This window comes from Apodemus sylvaticus, chromosome 20 (assembly GCF_947179515.1).
Source record: "Apodemus sylvaticus chromosome 20, mApoSyl1.1, whole genome shotgun sequence".
Classification (NCBI taxonomy): domain Eukaryota; kingdom Metazoa; phylum Chordata; class Mammalia; order Rodentia; family Muridae; genus Apodemus; species Apodemus sylvaticus.
In genome coordinates this window covers 51043026-51067373 of record NC_067491.1, presented here as the reverse complement: position 1 = coordinate 51067373, position 24348 = coordinate 51043026, and the positions used below count along the sequence as shown (strand labels likewise).

Sequence of the window (24348 nt, the reverse complement as noted above, 5' to 3'; positions counted from 1 at the left end):
AAAGTGACTTTTTTATAAGAAAAAATTCATTTTATCAGGTTTGAACAATGAAACTAGTTCATTTAATTGCTGTAATTTTTGTTTACATATTTTTTGTTTACAAGTTAATTTTTACTAGATTATTTAAATGAAAGTTAGTGATTTCATTCAAGACTTGCTTACAATATTGGAGATTGTGATGTAATAAAAAACTCATAAGTATGGTCTTGTAAAATACTAAATTACCAATACATAGAATGACAAATTAGCATTTACACTTGTAGAATAATCCAGTGTTACAATATTGTATACCTTTAAGTGTGCATCTTAAGAATTGTAATATTTTCTCTCTAGGTTTTTGCTTCAGTGTCTTGAGGATCTGGATGCCAATCTCCGAAAATTAAATTCTCGTCTGTTTGTGATTCGGGGACAGCCAGCTGATGTATTTCCCAGGCTTTTCAAGGTAATTTGAAAAATATATGCATAAATAATGGCTTTTGCTGGAGAAAAGTAAAATACTTGGTAAATAAATAAACATATTTGGTAAATGAGGAAAGCATAGGAAATAGTATTTTTAAATAAAAAAATTTGGTCAGGTGATAGTGGCGCACACCTTTAATCCCAGCACTGTGAGGCAAAGGCAGGCAGATCTCTGAGTTCAGGGGCAGCCAGGGCGACACAGAGAAGCTCTGTCTTGAAAATATAAACAATTAAAATTGAAGCTCTTTTCTTCAGTGACAATGCTAGTAATAAAATTAAACAGCAGAGAAAACTTCAAAAGACAAGGTCCTTCTTTGACCTCAGACTGCCTCTCCCCGCAGAGCAGGAATTATTCATGTTACATGAGTATGTACATGGAAACACTCTTCGTAGGAACAAAAATTTATGAGGGTTTAGACATCCATGGTTGTCTGTGTTAGCTGTTCTCTGTGCTAACAGTCAGATGAGAGCATATTATACACAATCTCTGTTCCATATTATATCCTGAGTTTTTATAGAGTTCTATAGTAGTAGCATGTATGGTTGTAATGTTATTTCTTTTGCTGGTTGTCTATTGAGTGTCTTGCTATCATTTAGGTCTCTTGCTAATACAGGTGTAGCCAATGAACATCTTTGCCCACATTTGTGTTCCTTCTGAGATAATTTTTTAAAAGATATATTTATTTATTTATTATTTAGTATGTATACATATATACAATGTTCTCCCTGAATGTATGCTTAAATACCAGAAGAGGGCACCAGAACTCATTGCAGATGGTTATGAGCCATGTGGTTATTGGGACTTGAACTTAGGACCTCTGGAAGAGCAATCAGTGTTCTTAACCACTGAGCCATCCCTGCAGCCCCGAGATATTTTTTTTTTTTTAAGAGAGCAGTGATGGTTAATGTCAACTGTCAACTTGATATTTAAAATTATCTGGGAGATAGGCCTCTGCCCATGATTGGGGGGGATTGTCTTGACTGTTGGTTGGTGGAAAGACCCATCCACTGTGGGGGGGGGGGGGGGACACCGTTCTCTGGCTGAGATCCTGGGCTGTGAGCGGACAAGTTGAGCTGAGAAGCTGCAGGTTCATTACTCTCTGCAGCTTTCGATGTCATGTGATCAGACTGTCTGAAGGGACTGCGCTCTAGGACTGGGAGTCGCAGTAACCCTTTCTGTCTTAAGTTGCTTGTGTTTTTATCACAACTACAGGAAAAGACCCTAAGACAAGGACATCTGGGATCAAAGGGTTGTAACATTGAAACTTTACTGATAATTTAAATTATAGTACTTGGGAGTTTTGGTTGTTTTGATTTAATTTGAACAGTCTTACTGATCTCCTTGTTTTAGTCCAATGAAAACTTCTCAAAGGGAAAATTTGGTCTAAGGGACATTAGATGAATTGCCTGAGATCATACAGTTAGCTCCTCTCAGTATCTCAGAGCAGACAGAAGCTGATTTTCCTGACTACCCTTTTATATTCTTTCCTTCCTACTTATTACACATGTGCTTCCTAACTATATATCTGCATATATTGCAGATATTTGATTTATCTTATTTTTGTGAAATTGCCTCATTCGCCACCCCCAGGTTTTTTGAGACAAGGTTTCTCTGTAGACCAGAGCGGTCTCAAACTCAGAGATTCATCTTGCCTTTGCCGCACAATGCTGGGATTAAAGGCTTGTACTCCCATGCCCAGAAAACTTAGCAGTATTTCTAATGAAAAAGAGATACTCCTTTTCCTGAATGAGGTCTCCAGTGCTAGAAACAAGTCAGTATTACTTACCTTCCTAAGTCAGTATTGCTTACCTTCTTTCCTTTTTTCCTTCCTTTTTTCCTTCCTCTTTCCTTCCTTCCTTCCTTCTTTCCTTCCTTTGTTAGTATGAAAGAAATTAATACCTAGCTAGTAGAAACTGCTCACTATGGTAGAGTTCTCATTTAACATAGGTGTGTGGAAGAGTTTTAACAAGAAAGCAGACTGGAAATAATGGTAATACCTCATCCACAGCTTATAGAAAGTGGAGAAGTAAATGTCTTCTAAGATTTTAGTTATTACAAATACCAAGATTTCTATTTTGTTTTTAGACAAACCTATTCTCAGGCCAGCAATTTTTTTTATGTTGTTGAATTTTCTGCTCTCAGACTAGAGAGATGGCTCAGTGATTAAGAATAAGTGCTTTTCTTCCAGAAGACCTGAATTTGGTTTCTACAACCCATGTAACAGCTCATAATCATCTGGAACTCCAGTTCCAGGAGATCCAGTGCCCTCTTCTGGCCTCTGAGAACACTGCATGCATGTAAACATGTAAAACAGTACATGCAGGAAAAATACTCATACACATAAAATAAAAGTATGTAATTTAAGCACATTTTAAAATTTTTTCTTCTGGATAGAATAGCATCTTACTGTTTCAAGTCATCTTACACAGAGTTGGCAGATGGTTTATCAGGGGAAACCCTTGTCACCAGGTCTGACAAATTGAGTTTGGTCTCTGGACCACATGGTTAAAGGAGAAGGTGACTCCTGCAAGTTGTCCTCTGACCTCCGTCTGCATGTTGAGGCATGCACGCTCTCTCTCACACACATACTAATACACACACTTATTAATGATTGTAATATAGGTGCATGAACACACACAGGGAGAGAGCCTCCATTTATTCTGGAACATTTATTTCAGCAACATAAAAAAGAGAACTCTGCTGGGTTTCTTTACTATGTCATCAATCAGTTTGATGTACCTGATATTTGTAGAACAGGACATCCAGAAATTACAAAGTAGACAGATGAACAAAAAACATTTACCAAAATGGACCACACTCATAAAATAGGTAGCAGACAGTTGAAGTCTCACAAATTGTACTTTCTTACTTCAACAGAATTAAATTAAAAATCAGTAGCAAGTGAATACCAAATATGTATAAGTCAGCAGTATGGGGGTGGGGAATTAATAGTTTTCAAAATTATAGAAAGGAAGGAATCAAAGAAGTAGCTGTTCACCTCAAAGATAGAAAAGGAATAATCCAGTCACAAAAAGGCATGTCAGGGAAGGGCCTTCCTAGAAGTATTTGGTGTGTAAATAAATCATTTAATGTTCAAGGAATGTTCTTCTCTCCGACTTTTCGGTTTTTCTTATGGAGAGATGTTCACTAATTCATTCCCAGGGAAGAAGTGAATGATGGAGAGGTTAATGAGTTTAGAGGAAGACCTGGGAAGTGTGCTCAGACAGGTCCATGTCTCTCCACATGCACTTCATTCCCCTGTGTGCTATTTCAGAGTGGCAGCCCTTCGTGCAAGGGAGAGCTGCTTATGGCTGACAGAACAGGTCATGTTAAATACTGCTGTTCAGTTCAGTAGTGGACCATCAGCCAGCTGGTTTGTCCTAAACCTAGAAATATTACCTTCAGTTTAGCTTTACTAATGATGCTTTATATATTCTTACCTTTTCCTCTCTGATGTACATGCCTGAACTCAAAAAGCAAAACTAGCAGGGAGTATTATTTATTGACTCACCTCAAGACACCATTAAACATATTATTTCTCAAAAAAATACATAGAACTAATTACAAGTTCTCATTAGGCAAAAGGTTTCCATGACTTTCCAACAATAAAGGGTTGTTGTTGTTAAACTACAAGGACTCTAAGAAACACAGCTAAGTACAACAGAATCCAGAAGACATCAGCTAGGGTGCACACAAGTGCATCATGGACACTGCGATGCCCAGGCGCACTGCACACTCCAAGCCTTCAGCTCACTAGTGCGTATGCAGACTAGGAGCACTTTGCAGTGTGGCAGCAGAGTGAGCAGTCTTCTCACCAGGGGACTCTCAGCTTTAAATGCTGTGTTTTTTACTAGTAGTCTGTATGCCTTACCATGGGACAAATATATACATACATAAATATGTATACACAGTGTTTTCTATCCTCATTTACATTGTATTCTTAAATTTAAGAAACAGCATGTCTGTGCTAACAAATAGGAGCAAGGCAGCAAAATATATATGTCCTTTCCTCAGTTCTTCTAGAAAATACACAGCTCTTAACTGCTGATACATTCAAGACCTTCAAGAAAGGGAAACTTTTTTAATGCTTTATTTTTCTCTTAGTAGTTTCACAGACATCCTTTTAATATAAATAATACATACAGCTGGCAGTCACTCTAGGATACTGGTGTTGGTGGTGTAAATCAAAACAGCTGAAAATATGCCCATCCATCAGAACTTTAAATATGTTTATTTTAAATCCATGGATTGATTTTCAAGGATTTCTAGGAGGAAATAGAATAAATGCCTGACTGTGCTTTAAATGTATGCCCTGGGCTAGAGAGATGGCCCAGCAGTTAAGAGAGCTTGCTGCTCTTCTAGAAGACCTGAATTCAGATCCCAGTGCTCACAGTGGTCTCTAACTCTAGCTCCTTCCTCTGCCTTCCATAGTATTGACACGCATGAGCACATACACTTGAAAAAAATTCATTGAAAGTAACCAACTGCAAACTGTTTAACATGAATTTAGAAGACTTTATTGGGAACACCTTTGTCTGTTATAATCTGGTATCATATAGTCAGTTAAGTAATAGTAGAATTATAAGATTTCTTTTCCTTTTTGAAGCAAATCAAAATAGATTCTAGAGTTCAACAAAACTTAACTACCTTCCTGAGAAAATCATTTAATTATCTTAAGTCATAGTTTCCTTATTTATAGTAACTGTATATACAATTGTATGTATATTGTATATATTGTAAATTTTGTATATATACAACATCAGTCAGGAGTTGCTGTTTTTATTCCTGGTTCCAAGTGTTTTGCTGCCAACATTTGCAGTGGTCGGAAATAAAATACTCATTCTCAGCAAAACAGTTCATACCACATGAGCTACCAAAGGTTTGTTAAAGAGCGGTTCTTAGAGTTGGCAGGTATGCGTTCAGGTGTTCTGTTTCCATGAACCTGAGCATGCCCCTTTTAAAAAAATAATAACTTTATCTGCAAAATGCCAAACTGAGGTGGTTTTCATCCAGAATTAAATAAGGTAATGTAGGTAATTTAAAAAAGAATACTACCTAAACATTTTAATATAAAGAGTACATTTAAGTATATTGTTAGATTGGCTCATGCCAGGCACAAGCCTGAAATCCAGTTAGTATATATATGTCATCTGCATATTTTCATATTGGTGAATTGTATAATTTTCTTCACATTTGAAATTTGATTTATGTATAATGGTTTGATGTGGATTTTGAACTTCTTATTAACTGTTATAAGAAGAACATAACTATAAAATTGTAATGTGTTGTTGCCCCTTTTTGTCTTGTTTTAGGAATGGAACATTACTAAACTTTCAATTGAGTATGATTCTGAGCCTTTTGGGAAGGAGCGAGATGCAGCTATCAAGAAGCTGGCCACTGAGGCTGGCGTGGAAGTCATCGTGCGCATCTCACATACACTGTACGACCTGGACAAGTAAGGCTTTCTTATTGCAAGAAAATATATAATGATATTGCCATCTTAGACATTTTTAGGTACACTGTTGGGTGATATTAAGTACATAATTGAGTAAAGTTGTAAAAATGGGAAATATTAGACTCAGAATTGTAAGAATTAAATGGGTTTATATCAAGCCCTTAGCATTTTCCTTAGCTGCGGCGATTTTTATTCACTCAGTTGTAATACCATAGTGCATAAGATAAAAATAGCTAGTGCTTAAGTTTTAAACTAAGAAATGCAGCACATTTTTTTTTTACTGCAACCTTGGCCCACTATTGCCTTTTGGGGCTGTCAGCATAATTAAATAAACAGCTTATATGACACATATCGAAATCTTACATTGATATATTTTATGTGCTTTTGTTATATGTACACTAGCTTATCTCTTCATTTAGTTGAGATGAGCAGTGAAGTAATTACCTACCCAGCTAGAGTCCTCTGAACCACGACATTATATCCTGTCCGCCAGAGTATGCCAGCACCAGGGATGCTTTGACTAGCACAGAGCCTGGGACCAGTTTGAATTTAGAAAGTAACACGTGCTGAGAGTTAGGAGGTTCATGAGCTGTGTAAGTTTACAGTAATTTCTGGCATGAAATTGTCTTTATAAACATGAAAATTCATAATTATGTATATTCATTTTACCTTTTAAGTTATTTACACATTGTACCAAGTTAACAAAACTAATTGTATAAATAACATAACAAACTGATTTTACTTGTGTTAGCAAATAAATGAATAAAAGCATTATTTGATCCAGATAAGCATCTTCCCTTTGTGTTGACTTACATGTACTAGTCCTTTTGGTAACTTCCGTCTGGTCCCAGTTTTCTTAACATCAGTGTGTGAGTATGAGGAGACTCATACTCTTCATATGATAGGATAAGAGATAGGATAAGAATAGGATAAGAGAGGTTGCTTCTAAGAGGAAGACTCTCTCTCTCTCTCTCTCTCTCTCTCTCTCTCTCTCTCTCTGTGTGTGTGTGTGTAAATATCTTTTCTATGAGTTTCAGTTTGCTAGTAGATAATTAAGAGACACTTAATAGTGTCATTGTAGCATTATTGAATTCAACAAACTTCATTATAGCCCTATATGTAATTTCAAGATATTAAACCAAAATAAACTGTACTTACAGCAGGGAGGACAGCTTTCCTGGTGGTTTCTTCCTATAAACAATCAATAATATACAGGGTATAAAGAAATTACATAATGCTTTGGGTGAAGAAATACTTGATTAGCAGTTTTAGTTAGGTGATCTTGGCTGCTTCCTTTGACCCCCGTGGAAGGCTCCCGGTCTCTGCATCTGCAGATGGTAAAGCTGGCTTTAACTGCTGATAAGGAGACAGCTGGAGTGAAAATGGAATCAGTTACTCGGACACCATGTGCAGACTTAATGCAGACCTTTGCACGTGCTGCTGGCCTTTCTGCTCCTGGGAGTGTGGTGGGGTCGGGTACCTAGTGGTCAGCAATGACTACATAATGTGGGGGTGCGTGTATGCATAATGTTTCTCTCCTTACCGTCACGGCCTTCCAAAAGCCTCGGTGGATTTGCAGAGCACTGATCACATTGAGCCCGTATTCACAGTGCTGTCTGTTTCAAGATCACACACGATAAAGCTTGGTTGTAAATTGTAAATCATAGGCACTTAGCAATACTACTGAACAAGTAGAGCAGTGTGCTACAATAAGTTACGTGAATCTAGATATAGTATTTCTGCAGCACAGTTGACCCCAGGAAACAAAGCCTCAGCTCTGGGCTACTGCTAGGTAACAGATACACATGTGCTGAGGTCTGCAGCAAGATTACACACAGCAGAAAACAGCAGCATGGTCTTCAAGTCCATAGAGGAAACCGGAAGGGGGCACAGGAGAAAGGGCAGCAAGAGAAGACAGGGTTTCTATGTGTGACACTGGCTGTCCTAAACTCACTCTGTAGACCAGGCTGGCCTTGAATTTATAGAGACACACTTGCCTCTGCCTCCTGAGTGCTGGGATTAAAGGTGTGCACCACTACTGATAGAAAATTTTACTTTTACTGATTATTTCTTGTTAGAATTATCAGCCTAGTTTAGTTTTATTGTTGCCTCTTGAGATTTATTGAATTGGTTCATTTTCACTTGTCCATTTATATTAATTCTTATCTACATAGCCTATAGGCTAGGTGAACTACTTTGGATTTTTTGGTCATAATCCTAAAGACTTGTCATCAGTGATTTGATGTTTGCACACTGTATTATTTGACACCTAGTTGACATCTAGGAATTCCAGAGAATGGTTTTAGATTCATTTACGATTTTTGAACACGCTTTCTGGTTATATCAGAAGCTAACATCCAAAAGGTCTTAATTGATACATTTTCTGATAGTAAGCTTTTTTGAGCTTATCAGCCAAACTGTACTATCATTTACTAACTGTGTCTTACTCTCATAACAGGATCATAGAACTCAATGGTGGACAGCCACCTCTAACATATAAAAGATTTCAGACTCTCGTCAGCAAAATGGAGCCACTGGAGATGCCCGCAGACACCATCACCTCAGATGTGATAGGGAAGTGCACCACCCCTCTGTCTGATGACCATGATGAGAAATACGGAGTGCCTTCCCTGGAAGAGCTCGGTGGGTGCAGCCGTGATACCTGTGGTGCTCAGGGGTTGACCAGCACCTAGAGGGCATGGGCAGCACAAAGGGGACCTCACAGGTGGCCAAGAACAGTCAGAAAACACAATCAGGACGGGTAGGGGGATTCGGGTGGGTCCGGGAAGCTTAGTGGGGCAGATAAGGGGAGTGTGATCAGAATACGATGGATGAAATTCACAACTAATTTAAAAATATGTTTTATTTTATATACTTAATAATCATAAATCACTTGGAAATTTCACTTCTAATGTATTTTTACGGAAGGAGAGAAAAGTAAAGGGGAAAATAAAAGCAAAACCTAGTAACCAAAAATATCTTTTTTGGCCAGTAAAGGCTGCTGTATGAAGTCCAGAAAGATCAGTGGTCACACCGCCTGACGGAAAGTGACACCAGCACTCAGCAAGGGATACTCAGAGTATCTGGCCAGATGTGTGTGTGTGTGTGTGTGTGTGTTGTGTGTGTGTCTGTATGCATGTATCTGTGTGTATGTGTGTTGTGTATGTCTATATGCATGTATCTGTGTATGTGTGTTGTGTATGTCTATATGTGTGTATCTGTGCTTATATGTGTGTGTGTGTCTGTGAATGTGTCTGTACTGTACATGTGTGTGTCTGTGTCTTCATGTGTGTGTGTGTGTGTCTGTGTGTTTGTGTATAGTATGTCTACAGGTATATCTGTGTGTGTGTCTATGTGTGTGCCTATGGTGTATGTCTGTGTATCTGTGGGTGTCTATGTATGTGTATGTGTGTAAATGTGTGTATGTGTGTAAATGTGTGTATGTGTGTAAATGTGTGTATGTGTGTTCATGTGTATCTATGTGTCTGTATGTTTATGTGTAGTGTGTCTGTAGGTATATTTGTCTAGGTGTGTTGTGTGTGTGTGTATATATATATATATGTCTTTGTGTGTCTATATGTCTATACATGTATGTATGTACGTGTGTATGTATATGTATCTGTATGTGTGTTATGTATGTATGTGTGTATGTATGTATGTGCTGCCTCACACCATCTCCCGCCTGCCCACCTGCCCACCCATGGCCCTCCCTTTCTTCCCACTAATGAGGCTTTGTTGACTTCTACCATGATCATCCCGGCGCTCCTGACTCCCACGCTAGTCACCCTAGGAACCAGAGATTTCTAAAACTGCCAGTGTGCTGTTCATCTAGCTGCGCTCTGCCCCGATTTCCAAAGCCCCGCCCAGCAGCACCCAACCTTGCCAAGAGGCCACACTGCCCCCTGGCATCTCTCTGCCCCTTGAGCCTGTGTGTACCCCTCTACCTGCAGAGACCCACCAGCTGAGGTCTAACTATGTTCCCCAAGTAATGTGACCATGTCCTTCATGGGGCTGAGGCTGAGATAACTACAAAGTACCTGGCCCACGGCCACTACAATGAAATCAGCAAAACACGTGGCAGCTGGGCCTCAGGGATGAAGAAGCCGGAAGGGTCCTCTGGCCTTGCCGCAGCTCCACCTGCTCCCTTGGGAGGAAGCCCAGGAGCGCGGCCTTCCTGAGTCACTGTTAGTGAAAGTTGAGGCTTTGGATAACAGTAGGCTTAGGTTACCTACACCCCTGTAGCCCCCATCTATGCTCTACAAGTAACCCCAATAAACCTATCCGCTTGTCCAAAGGAAAAAAGAAAAGAAAAGCAAGACATAGTAACCAAAAATACCTTGTTCGTTCTTAACATGTGACCTGCTGTCAGGTAAAGATGTACATCCTGAAGACGGGCCATGTTGTGGTCTTTGGACAGGAGGTCAACGTTGGGTGGGGCCAGAGGAGGCCTGTGTCGGCCTGTGCAGGCCTGTGTCGTCCTGTAGAGTCAGTCCTCTGTGAGCCAGTGTAGGCCTATAGATTTGTATTTATTTGCTTATTTTTATTTTATTTTTGCAGAGTAATTTGTTTCCCAAGTAAGTGTGGTCAGGAAAAAAGTTATTTTTGTTTTATAATAATAATATTAATAATGATTTTCCTTCCTTCATTTCTTTTATTCTTTTTCCATAGGCTTTGATACAGATGGCTTGTCCTCTGCAGTGTGGCCAGGAGGAGAAACTGAGGCACTTACACGTTTGGAAAGGCATTTGGAAAGAAAGGTACAATGCAGATTCTAAATAAACATTTCAAAAATTTATTTCACTCTTGTTTAGATGAGATCAGGCACATCCAGGGAGGCTTACCCATAAGCTTTTAAAAACAAAATATGCTGTTGACAAAAGATTGACAGGCACGAATGGTTACAACAACACAAATCTAGTGTTTGGAAGTCACCATTAGTCATCACTACATGCGTCTCCTCCCACTGCTTATTCCTGTTGCTGGTGCCATGCTGTTGTTGCTTCTGGTCTTTGCACCTGTGTCAGCTAACAGGCTAGAGCGGGATTCTACCTCCAGTGCTCCTCTGTCTGGGACTCCAGTGGATTCCATGATACAGTCTCACTTGTTTATTCTGTTAGTATCACTGTTAATACATATTGATTTACAAATTAACAAGACTCACATGTATTGATCATGTTCATCCACCCCATCAGATACTATTCCCTTTGCTAATAACCCTCATCCTTGCACTCTCTGGTCACTTAATAAAGCTTGGTTTGTAAGTTAGATGCATCAGAAGATTAATATACTTACTAATGGTAAAATAGTATAATTGTGATTTCTAGCCTGTAAGTTATTTGTGGAGTTTTCCTTTTAATGTCTTCCAACTATCACTATTTGACCATGAGCATCTGAAACCTTAGGAAAGGAATGTTGGGCAAAGTATGCCCTGTATTCCACTTTTACCTCAGTGCTCAAAGAGACAGGATGAAGGTGCTGTACTCCTGATGCTGGGGATTGGATGGTCATTTGTTTCATATGAGTATGCGCTGCACATGGATGGCTTCAGGGAAAGACAACTCATCTTTTAAAGTTCCTTTCTAAAATTACTAAATCAGAGATCTATATCTGGGATAGTAAGATATCCCTCAAAATCCTCAGTTTTGAGGGTGTGTGTCTATGTGTCTGTGTGTGTCTGTGTCTGTGTGTGTGTAAGTATAGGTCCTCTTCTTCCATACAGTGCTGGGGAGTTGAGTCATGTCTTCAGACTCGAGCTGTCTCACTGGGACAATTCTAAAGAAGGTAATGTAATTGTGTAATTGTCTCTGTTTTTCCAGGCCTGGGTGGCAAACTTTGAAAGACCTCGAATGAATGCAAACTCCCTGCTTGCAAGCCCAACTGGACTCAGTCCTTATCTCCGCTTTGGTTGTTTATCATGTCGGCTATTTTATTTCAAACTAACAGATCTCTACAAAAAGGTATTATCTGAAGTCAGAGTATATTTTTTTGAAATACTGTAAAAAAAGTTTTTCTGATAATACTTTTTTGTTTTTTAATCACAGGTAAAGAAAAATAGTTCCCCTCCCCTTTCTCTTTATGGGCAACTCCTGTGGCGTGAATTTTTTTATACAGCAGCCACAAACAACCCACGCTTTGACAAAATGGAAGGGAACCCCATCTGTGTTCAGATCCCTTGGGACAAGAATCCCGAGGCTCTGGCCAAATGGGCAGAAGGCCGGACAGGCTTTCCATGGATTGACGCCATCATGACACAACTTCGTCAGGAGGGCTGGATCCACCATCTAGCCAGACATGCGGTTGCATGTTTTCTGACTCGCGGTGACCTGTGGATCAGCTGGGAAGAAGGGATGAAGGTAAATGTTCTGACTGATGTAGCATTTGCAGGAGTCTGGAGCACACCAAGATGTGTAGTGCACATCTGAAATCCAAGCAGCCTGGGAAGCTGAGTAAAGGGTGAATTCCAGGCATCTTGGGCTGCAGTGTGAGTGAGGTGGGGAAGAGCTCGGCTTGCGGGATGCGTTTGTCCAGTCTGTAGTTGGGCTTTCCAGTGGATAAAGCATATAATGCCCACCATAGAGACAGTTTTCAAGAACAAGGTGTTAAACTCAGACAGGGGCTAGTTTAATTGCTTAACCAAAAGTCATTTTTACAGTTAGACCTTCCTTGTACTAAGAGAGCTTTTACTGCAGCACTCTGGCCTCTTGTGGTAGTACAGGTGCAGTCCCATACTACATGATAGCTGTGAGAAGACCTGTACTACAGGCCACCCTGGGCTACCCCGTCCTCCTATCTTTAAGAGTAAAAGTGATTTACTGGGTAGATGTTTTATAGGTGCCAGTCTCTGTCGTGCTCACCCATGTCATGCTCGTCTTAGAAAGTGAGTGCACATGACGTGACCTGTACCCCACCTCACCATCTCACGCATCCTGCAATGCATATGTTGAAGCATATAGCTTTTCATAACATCACCATGAAGTTATACTGAAGCCCTGTATCATGTGTTACCTAGCTAGCAAGTCCCCTTACCCAGTGAGCCGCCTCATCTCCTTAGGGGCTGTTTCTAATGCTGTTCTTTGGTTTTTAATTGTTAAAGATTTGTTTCCCATCTCAAATCTCCTAGTGCCTAATTAACAAGTTTATTCATGCATTATTTAGTCATATTTTCTTTGGATCAGAGAATGTGAGATGTAAACTGTAAGGCCGCTGCATTCATGGCGCGCGCCTTCCTGGGGCACGCTCCCGGGCACACTCCCGGGCACGCTCCCTTTGTCTATGCAGCACATCCAAGCTTCTATATTTTTCTTTGTGATTTAGTTGGCAGTATTTTTGCTTTCTTAAAAGTGGGATACTACCCTTTTATAATCTACTAATATCGTACAGCTCTTTAAAACTCAATGATTTGGGTAATTTTTTACTCTTCCCACAGTAGCACCTCCAAGGATATTATCGTAGTTATTTTTCCATTGTCGTGACCGTATACCATGACCAAGAGATCTTATAAACAAGAGCATTTACTGAGGGCCATGGTTTCAGAGAGTTCTAGAGTCTGTGGCCATCTTGATGGGAGCACAGCAGCTGGGAGGCTGGTGTGAGTGTGGGCAGGAGTCAAGAGCCTCCAACTGACCCATAAGTGCGAAGCAGAGGGAGGGAGGGAGATGTATACCTGGGAAATGACACAGGCTTCTGAAACCCTGCCCACTGCCAGTGACTGTCTCCAAAGAGGTCCCACTTCCTAATCCTTCCCAAACAATTCCAACTACTGAACAGCTGTGTGTATGTCCTTTCCCTCCCTCGTGCCCTCTCCCTCAACGCCTCTCTGTCTCTGTCTCCTGTCTCTATCACACACGGCACACACACACACACACACACACACACACACACACACACACACACACGAGAATGTGTGTGGGCCTGTGGGAGCCCTTCTCATTCAAACCCTCAGTTATGAAAGTAGGTTCTATCTAGAAAGCTGTATTTGCTGTGTACTCTTTCCCAGAAGTTACTTTCTAGAATACAATATATATTTTGGAATGTTTAATTTTCAGTTCTTCCTAGATTTTCTTGTCTTGAGTTTTGATCTACAGTGACCTTAGAGATGCTCGTTTGTTAAACATGTGTGTAAATTGCTTGGTTACTGTTACTTCCCCAGGTCTTTGAAGAACTACTGCTTGACGCGGACTGGAGCATAAATGCTGGAAGTTGGATGTGGCTGTCCTGCAGTTCCTTTTTCCAACAGTTTTTCCACTGCTACTGCCCTGTTGGTTTTGGTAGGAGGACAGATCCTAATGGAGACTATATTAGGTAAGGCAGGGGTGGTTATTGTTCAGTTTGAAATAGCAAATCGAAGGGAGAGCTTTTTGTGCTTAGCAGCACTTAAGGAAAACTAGTGTTCTCTAGTATTTTGGGGCATGGTGGCTGGCACACACCTTTCCCAGCACCGGGAGCAGAGGTAGGTTCATCTTGGAATTCAAGAGATTCTGTGGTCTCGGTGGGCAGAGGGCCGGGAAGAGTGACACCACATCATTTAATGATACAGACTTGCTCTTTTTCATTCATGGTTCATTTTTTGTTATGTGCTTATGGTGCAGTTCATTAAAATAAATTTCGTCCTTCTCCCAAAAGGCGTTATTTGCCTGTCTTAAGAGGCTTCCCTGCAAAATATATCTACGATCCTTGGAATGCACCAGAAGGTATCCAGAAGGTAGCCAAGTGTTTGATAGGCGTTAACTATCCCAAGCCAATGGTGAACCATGCTGAGGCCAGCCGCTTGAACATCGAGAGAATGAAGCAGATCTACCAGCAGCTTTCCCGGTACAGAGGGCTCGGTACGTCAGTCCCCGTCATCTGGGCGTGTCTCCTGGTCAGCATGGCCACAGTTTAATAGGAAAATGTTTCCCTTCAGGTCTTCTTGCCTCAGTCCCTTCGAACCCTAACGGCAATGGAGGACTCATGGGCTACGCGCCTGGAGAGAATGTCCCGAGCTGCAGCAGTGGCGGTGGCGGCGGAAGTAAGTGAGACGTTTCTGGACTTTGTAACATAAAGAGGGTAGTGACAAAATACACTCTTGAGTGCACCTTGTTGGAATAGGTTTTACTTTGTGCAAAGCTGTCTTTAAATTAAAAGTCGTTTGTGTTCATGTGTACCAGAGTACATGTGCACACCCCCCTCCCTTGGTAGGGAGGTTCACCATCCTCAATGATATGTATGTGCTGTGTACTACTCTAAGCTACACAGCAACCTCTCTTGGGAGGATTTTTTTTTTCATGACTGGAAAATTGCTAATCTCTGCAATACAAATAACATTTTTTTTCATTTTTATACCTCTTTATGCTTAGGAAATTAGTCATAGACCCAATTATGTCTTAATGTACTTTTATTTTAATAGTGAAATAACCACCATCTATTTTCTAGTTTTAATTTCATTTTTGGTATACTTTTTCCTATTAAAAACTGTCTGTTTATCAGCATTATTGCTCACCAGAGAACTGCAGACTGAGCACTGTGAGGTTGTGCTTTGCACATCCACATACACTGGACAGCCATGTATCGATGAGTCCAGCACAGTGTGACAACCTGGAAAGATGACTGTGTGTTAGAAGGCCTATCACAAGCTCCTTTCCAATGCTGCACATGACCCTGTAATGAACAGTAGGCATAAGTGATTCATTTTAGGAGGAAAAAATAAAATAATAATTTTCAGTGTAATTTAGAAAACACAGAAAAATGTAAAAGCGAAAGAATGCCTCGTGTAATTCCAGCTTATGTAGTCCTTATTAAAATACAGTGCCAGTGCATTTCCTTTCAGAATCTTCTTTTGTTTGAGAATTTTATAGATGCGTGTAATGTTTTGGACAAACGCACCCTTTCCCTTTCCTCCAGTCCCTCCCCTCACACGGGCTCTTCCAGTTTCCTGTGCTCTGTAAGGTGCAGAGTCCTCATGGTGCTGCCTGTCCACAGCCAGACCCCAGGGCCCCAGTAATTCCTCACGCTGACCTGGAAGCTCACAAGCCCCTCCTACTTGTGTGTGCCCTGGTTTTGTGCAGGTCTTCTACATGCAGTCATAGCCATTGTAGTTCCTATGTGAGACTTCTATTGTAACCAATTTCCAATGTATTTTATGTACTTTTTGCCCAGTCTGTCTTGAGTTTTTTGTCATAATTTTGTGAAAAGCCCATTCCGTGCAATTGGCTATACCATAAAGGGAAGCGATGCTTTTGCCCTTACACAACTTTCTGGAATAAGATTGTTTCTCCCCAGTGCAGGCATCAAATGCAGTCACGTGCATGCTCTGCAGTCTACCACCTGAGCCACGCCTTATTCCCAACGATAAGCTAATTTTGCTTTAGCAATAGTGTCTTATTATATAACCTAGTTTGGCCTCAACCTCAAGAGCAGCCTGTTTCAGCCTTCCGAAACCTGAGGGTACAGGTTGTGTATCCCTACACTTGGTAGGAAATACTTTTTTAAAGTGAATTCCAGGTGGGCAAGTTGTCTCAGGAAGGTACAAGCCACCAAGCCTGAGCACCTGAGTTTGAGCTTTAGGATCTGCATAAGGACAGAACTCCCACAAGGTATACACACACACATACACACAAAATGGAGTAAAGGGTGTTTCCATTTCATTATCTCTTACATGTTCTTGGCGGTTTTTTTTTTAGTGTAACTGCAATAAAGACCCTGAAGACGTAGGGATTTAGGGATTTCTCTCCTTCTTTCCTTCTTCCTTCCTCCCTTCCTTCATTCCTTCCTTCCTTCTTTCCCCCTCCCTCCCATGTGTGTGTGTGTGTGTGTGTGTGTGTGTGTGTGTGTGTGTGTGTGTTGGTCCAGCTGTTCGAACTCACTGTTTTCAAGGTTATTCACTTAGTATCTATTGATGAACTTGAGAAAATGAAACCCAGGTTAGTATTTTGTGCCTTGTCTAAGGACCTTCAGTTGATCTGTCCCTCCTCAAAGTCACCACTGTGTCCTAAATAACACTGAATTAGTAAGTCTGCTTACTCCTGGACTCTGAGCCCTGTGGTGTAGATCCTGTCTCTTTATAGTAGTTGTATCCATAGTGTCACACTGTGGCAACTGTGTAAAACACAAATGAATAAAGCGACATGGGAAGTGTAATTAGTCCAGTAGGTGAGGATATATTGTCAGCAGGACTGACCCCGTGTACCTGGGAAGGCTCTCAAAGCCAGCCTGAACTGCATGATAAGGCCCGATCTCAAAACAAGTATTTGCTGACCTTGTATTGTTATATGATACATAGAGCATGAACTTCTCATGTACTGTCCCTGGACATACGTGTCAGAAACATTGAAAACATGAACAAAGCTTCGTGACAGAGCAGGCAGTGCTGTACAGTAATGCCTGGCAGCAGTGCCTGCACACGGTGACCTCGTCCCCACACGTGCGCACGCACGTAGGCACGCTGTGTGTGTTCAGTGGGGTTGGAAAATGGCCACTCTGTGAACAACAGTGTCAACATTCCAGAAACCAGACAACAACAACAACAACAGCACCCTATGAATTCAAGAGTCAGGAGGAGTGCTTTTCTTTTCTTTTCTTTTCTTTTCTTTTCTTTTCTTTTCTTTTCTTTTCTTTTCTTTTCTTTTCTTTTCTTTTCTTTTCTTTCTTTCTATCTTTCTTTCTTTCTTTCTCAATAGACATAAACATTTTCTTTATTTTTTAAGGAAATCTGATACTTGTAAGCAAAGAAATATTGAACATTGACTAAGTGAAATACTGTATTCTTTTTTTTTCAGATCTTAAGAAATAATTATATGAAGTGGGTCTTTTTTTCTTTTTTACCAGTTTTTAAAATCTATTTGGAACCTTAAACATGATAGAAGTAGAAAAAATTTCTTATGAAGTCTTCTACGAAAGGAAATTGTGACAAGTTCCTGATTAGACAGAAACTGTTCCATCTCCAAGAGAGAATACTCAGTGTAACTGTGGCTTCATAGAACGAATTGGGTAGTGTTCCTTCTGTTTCTATTTTGTGGAATAGTTGAAGAGTATTGGTGTTAGGACTTCTTTGAAGGTCTGATAGAATTCTTTTTTGTTCCTTTTGTTTATTTTTCTTTTTGTTCTGTTTTGTTTTGTTGGTTTTTCTGAGAGATGGTTTCTCAGTGTAGCCCTGGCTGTTCTGGAACCTGCTTTGGCCTTGAATTCAGAGATCTGCCTGCCTCTGCCTCCAGAGTGCTGGGATCAAAGGCGTGTGCCCCCGCAGCTGGCTTTCTTCTTTCTTGAAGTACAGAGACAGTTCTTCCTTATCACAGTACAGGGATGGGGCTTGTCATCCGTCAGCCAGGGTAACCTGTTTCCAAATTCTGAGTACCTGAAAAATAGAATTCCTTATCCAAAAAGAAAACTTTATCAGCATTTGATAGAAATAAGTTGTCTTGAGGCAGCGTGCACAGGCCTGCTTGGGTTTGCACCAGGTCCTCTGGATATATTACAGCTTCCAACTTAGTGTTTGTATCGGATCCTGCATGTGAGGAGGAGTGGGTCTCCTATCCCGTGCCTGCTCTTGGGTGTTTTCCTCGATGTGGTGGATTTTGCTCTGTCTTATTATGTTTTATTTTGTCATGTTTGGTTCTTATCTCTTTCATTCAAGAAGTCTGTTCTTTTCTAATGAGAGACAGAAAGGGGGAAGATTAAAAGTGTGTGCCACCACCTGGCAAGAGTCTATTTTCCATAACAGGAAAAATAAATGAATAAGTTTCAGTATTCATTTCTGTATTTATTAAAGGGTTTTGCTATATAGCCAGAGATGAGCTGGGATTTGCCATATGGACCAGTCTGGGCTCAGATGTATGGCAGTCTTCCTGTCTTGGCCTGCCCAGTATTGAGACTGCAAGTATACACCACTATGCCCAGAAAACAAGTATATTTTGTGGTGACCTAACCCATGGGCCATGTGGCTCTATGTTCTTTTTCTCTTTTTCTCTCTGGTTTGTTTTGAGTTATCGTTTGTTTGTTTGTTTGTTTGTTTTGAACAGTTTCCTGTAGCCCTGTCTGCCTTTGATTCACTGTGTGTTTGGCAAGGACCCCTTGAGCGTACCTCATGCTTTTGTCTCCCATTTCTGGGATCACACACATACCACACCCAGCTTGCATATACTTTTCATAATCTGGGCACACTTACAGTAGAGCTTTTCTGCTGTAGAAAGTCAGTTTCCTTATATGAGGCTTCCCTTTGGAAGGGTTGTTACATTGCCTGTGTGATCTGAGCTGTTCTGCTCTCAGCTAGCAGACCCTTACTTCTTCATCTCCACTGAAACACATTTTTAAAGGGCTCTGACAGGAGGACGTGGACCAGAAGGGCAGGGCGCAGGACTGGCATGCTCCTCACTGCTGCCTTAGTGCTTTCCTTCATGCTCACTCTCCTAGTGAGGTGAGGGTCTTTCTGCTATGAGCAGGCACCATGACCAAGGCAACTCTCACAAGAACAGCATATAATTAGGGCTGTCTGACAGGATCAGAGGTTCAGTCCAGTATTATCAAGGTGGGAGCATGGCAGAGTCCAGGCAGGCATGGTGCAGGAGGAACTGAGAGTTCTACATCTTCATCTGAAGGCTGCTACTGCAGACTGGTTTCTAGGCAGCTAGGATGAGGTTCTTAAAGCCCACGTCCACAGTGACACACTTACTCCAACATGACCACACCTGCTAATGGCGCCACGCCCTAGGCCAAGCATATACAAACCATCACGATCACATTTCCAGGTATCACCTAGTTTAACAAAAAGCCTATGCTAGGGCTGTAGAGACGCCTCAGTGATGAACAGAATGTGTACTGGCAGAGAGCCTGAGTTTAGTTCCCAGCCTCTGCTCTGGGTGGTCCATAACTGCCTCTAACTGCAGCTCCAGGGAATACTGATGTCCTGGCCTGTGTGAGCACCTACACTCATGCACATACCCACATATAAACACATAACTAAACATACAGTAAAGCACTCGGCAAAGCACCTGTCATGCAAGGACTCACACCTGTAAAAACTAGGTATGGTGATGCACATCTGTGCCTCTGGCACCAGAAAGAAATCGGAAGACCAGAAGCCCACTGGCCATGCAGTGTAGCCAATCGGTGAGCTTGGGGCTCCGTGAGCCATGCAGTGTAGCCAGTCGGTGAACTCGGGCCTGAGAGACCCTGTCTGAAGAGCTAAGCTGGAGAGCAGCAGAGGAAGACACCTAACATCAACCTCTGCTCTGCACATATACAAACATATACATGACATGCACTATACATAAAGATACATACATGTAAACACTGCACTCAAAATGAAAATAAAGGTAACCAGTGGATTTTGCCTTGAACAATTTTCTTTTCTTTTCTTTCTTTCTTTCTTTCTTTCTTTCTTTCTTTCTTTCTTTCTTTCTTTCTTTCTTTCTTTCTTTCTTTCTTTTTTTTTTTTTTTTTTTTTTGGTTTTTTGAGACAGGGTTTCTCTGTATAGCCCCGACTGTCCTGGAACTCACTCTGTAGACCAGGCTGTCTTGGAACTCAGAAATCCGCCTGCCTATGCCTCCCAAGTGCTGGGATTAAAGGCGTGTGCCACCACGCCCGGCTGTCAACAATTTTCTTAATTTGAGATCATAATTTTTGGCTGAGTTAAAATTGAGAAAAGTATATAACTAAACTTAAATACAAAAGCTAAAAATTAGCTTTACAGTCCTAATAATTATGTCTTAAGGTTTTAAGTCTTTTTTTGTTTGTTTTGTTTTGTTTTAAATCCAGATTGCTCTCAAGGAAGTGGTATTTTACACTACGCTCACGGAGACAGTCAGCAGACTCACCCACTAAAGCAAGGTAAGGACAGTGCGCTCGAGCCCGCTGACTTGCCCCCTCCCCGACTCACCCAGCTCATACATGCCTCTGTCAATGTGTAGGAAGAAGCTCTGTGGGCACCGGCCTCAGCAGTGGGAAGCGCCCTAGTCAGGAAGAGGATGCGCAGAGTGTCGGCCCCAAAGTCCAGCGACAGAGCAGTAACTGGTACGGTAAATATTTAGGCCTTCTCTTCCCTGCTTTAGCAGGGTATATAATTAAAATCAAGTAACTTCTACGTGAGGACTGAACGGTTCTCTAATATATGAGCAGTTGTCATAAACACAGTTACCGACTGAACAGGAGAGGAGCCCCTGTACTGGACAAAGCACTGAACTCAGAGCTAGGCTCCCAAACCACACTGTCTGAACTTGAGAGTTTGTGGTTCTGAAGAAGGCGTGGTTCTCTTACGATAGCTATGAGCCTCCTCCTTTCAGTACCTAATAAGACCCCTCTAAAGCCCTCCCTCGACCTTTACTCTAACTATTGATATGTAGGAGGAAGGGGTTTGAGACACGGTCATACACAGGCTAGCTTCTCACTGCCGCGGTCCTTCTGAGCCATCTTCCCAGGGCTAGGACCGCAGACACACCGTGGCTCGGTTCATCTGTTCATCTTCTGTTGTGCTTCTGTGAAAACCTCATCGATCATTTTTAATCCATGCTGGGCATTGTGAGAAGTAGCAGCAATCCTGCCTACATCCAGTCTAATACAATTCACAATGCTGTTTTGTGACTCAGTTAATAAGAACAGTATTTACATTCTACTTTTGTCAGTTTTAAAGATTTTCATGCTTTTGGTTATCTTAAACTGTTTTCCTTATCACTTAGTTTTTATGCCAACCCTATTATACATTTCTTGAAGTAAAAGTTGGTAAATGCTCATTGGTTTTTTTAATTATTTAATTCTTTGCAATGAAGTTTTACTTGTTTTTTTCCCCCTTTAAATCACAGAGAGCATGCAGGAGGAGTCCTCGCCACTGAAGTCGGTGGGAAAGTCAGTACTTTTCATTTAAATTATTTTAAAATGTCATTCATTCATGGAAAACAGTTACATTTCGAACATATTATTTCTAATAATATTTCTGTGGTTTTTAACTTTTTAATGAATGTCACATAGAACAAGTGGTAATTTGTATATAAAGAACTTGGTAAAAAATTTGCTTAATGTAAATATAGCCACAGTTAGAATAGACTCATCAGTATATTTTTGATAATTTTTCATGTATGGTTAAAGTTAACAGATATTCTGATATAAATCTCAAGAGTTTTGAGAGTCATTGCAGGAAAATGGGAAGTTTTTAGACTTTCTTAAAAGACTTTGTTAAAATTTTAGGGCACATTTTTCCAGACATCATTGTTTGGCCTAATTTTGCAGTCTTTGATAATGATGCTTTAGAAAATACATGTAATCAAGTGCATATGCCTCTGTCGGCGTGGACAGTCTGTGTGGAAGCCTCCTGTGCAGCTGTTCTGACTCGCACTGTGCATTGTGCTGAGCTCCATTGTCTCTCCGCTTGTTTATTTACAGCTACTGTGACTTATTATTAAAATATATGCGTATATGGAATATCGTGTACTTGTGTTCATTTTTCATTTTGTTTGCTTGATAAGAGAGTTGGATTTTTTTTGTTGTTCTTAAAGATTTATTTATTATATGTAAGTACACTATAGCTGTTCTTCAGACACACCAGAAGAGAGTGTCATATCTCATTACAGATGGTTGTGAGCCACCATGTGGTTGCTGGGATTTGAACTCAGGACCTTCAGAAGAGCAGTCAGTGCTCTTAACCACTGAGCCATCATCTCTCTAGCCCCCTAAGAGAATTGTTATGTGAAGTATAATTAGATTACAAATATAGAAGGCATATGTCTGTCACCATTCTGAACAAAAGAATAGGTACTCTCACCAGCAGATAGTATGTTTAGAATTATCTGAAGTTAGATTTATAGCCTGGTTTGTGTGTTCTCACATAATTGTTTCTGTTAGGCAGCAGCTAAGAGTGTGGGTTTCAAGTCAAAGCCTTCCAGTTACTAGCTTTGAGATCTCCGACAAGACATTACCTTTCTGTCTTCATTTTTCCATCCTAAATAGGAGTAAGGGCAGTATCTGCTTCATGGTCCAGGTTCATGTAAAGTGCTCTCACTGCTGCGGGGCATAGAGCCTCGCCTAGTGTATGTTAGCTTCAGGCTGCGTGTGCCCTGGATTACACGAGCTGGCTGCCCCTGTCCCACTGTCACTCTTCTTGCTGTGCTCTGTTAGGCACTTTCATACTACGGGTTACATTAATTAACCGTTGGCTTTTCATTTTTCTGTCCTCAGTAATAACAGACACTCAGTATCGTGGGCCCTAGGGGTGGCCATAATAGGACATTTGCCTGGTGTGTGTAAAGAAGGCCTATGTTCAGCTCTCACTGCCACATGCACAGACAGGCACACATGCACACATGCACAAAACAGTTTAATTTTATTTAAAGGTAACTAAAAGTATGTTTGACTTAAGAAACAAACATGTTTTTATATGACAGGTATTTTTAAAATATATACTGGATAATAAATTAATAATGCTCAATAAACTCCAGCAATAAGAAAATCAAAATGTTCCAATTGTCTTTCACTAAACCCTCCCGTGGACCTGATTGTATTACACAGAGCTGCAGGTCATAGGCCTGAGAGTCATCCATCCCCATCTGGGGAGCAGATTCATTTCTGATATAAACTCCTCTTGGCATAGGGACAGTCCGGCCATGTGGGCAACTGGGTGTTGTTGGGTGACATGTTTTCTCTCCAGAGAGTTCCTGAAAGCTGCCCAGGAGGTATCACTAAAGGTAAAAAAGTCGAGGTAGGAATCAGAGTTCAGTTTGACACTATCCTTGAATGTGCTATTCTCCCCCTTATAAGCTGAATCAAGTCATCAAAATCCTTCCAGAGGTTGAAGTATTAAAATCATTTAAGCCAGGTGTGGTAGTGCATACCTTTGGTTCCAGAGGCAGGTGGATCTCTGAGTTCAAGGTCAGCCTGGTCTATAGAGTAAGTTCCAAGACAGCCCTATCTTTAAATAAATAAACAAACAAACAAATAAATAAATAAATAAATAAATGGCTTTCTGACTTTTAGCTTAAGAACAATTTTATTAGAGTAAAAGTGTGGCAGCACCAGGAAAAGAAAGAAAAAGTCATGCCTTTTAAATTGAGTGTGGAATAGAAGTAGCACAGATTGTTAAGAAAGGAAAAGGCAGGCAGAGTGCAGGCTGCCTCAAGTACAAAGGAAAGAATCAGCTTCCTGAATCCTGAAGTTCTAGTTACTTCACACTTGGGGAAACTGAAGGAACCATGCTTTTGAATTAACTTACAGTTTCAAGTCCCTAAAGTCGTGGCTGATACCCATTGCTAGTTACTTTTCTATTGCTGAGATAAAACTCAGTGCCGCTTATAAAAGCATGTCATGTGATAATTTCAGAGGGTTAGAGTTCATGATTGTAGAGCACAGGCACACCTGAGTGCTCACACATAATCCTTAACCAAGAAGCTCACACCGCCTCCAACTAGGCCACGCCTCTATCCTTCCCAAGCAGTTCCACCAACGGGGGGGGGGGGGCAGTATTCGCAATAAGCCTAT

The 24348-nt window shown here is 40.9% G+C and overlaps 1 protein-coding gene across 1 annotated transcript in view; it reads left to right on the top strand.

Annotated features, from left to right (window-relative positions):
• Cry1 (cryptochrome circadian regulator 1) overlaps positions 1-22299 on the top strand; it is a 54595-nt gene extending 32296 nt beyond the window's left edge. Inside the window, exons 2-13 of the mRNA XM_052165668.1 lie at positions 334-442; positions 5773-5915; positions 8374-8558; positions 10584-10672; positions 11732-11872; positions 11957-12268; positions 14065-14216; positions 14538-14740; positions 14818-14922; positions 20644-20715; positions 20796-20898; positions 21684-22299. Coding sequence (XP_052021628.1) covers positions 334-442; positions 5773-5915; positions 8374-8558; positions 10584-10672; positions 11732-11872; positions 11957-12268; positions 14065-14216; positions 14538-14740; positions 14818-14922; positions 20644-20715; positions 20796-20898; position 21684 — 1615 coding nt within the window. The 3' untranslated portion in view covers positions 21685-22299. The remainder of the gene's footprint in view (positions 1-333; positions 443-5772; positions 5916-8373; positions 8559-10583; positions 10673-11731; positions 11873-11956; positions 12269-14064; positions 14217-14537; positions 14741-14817; positions 14923-20643; positions 20716-20795; positions 20899-21683) is intronic.
• The last annotated feature ends 2049 nt before the right edge of the window (positions 22300-24348 follow it).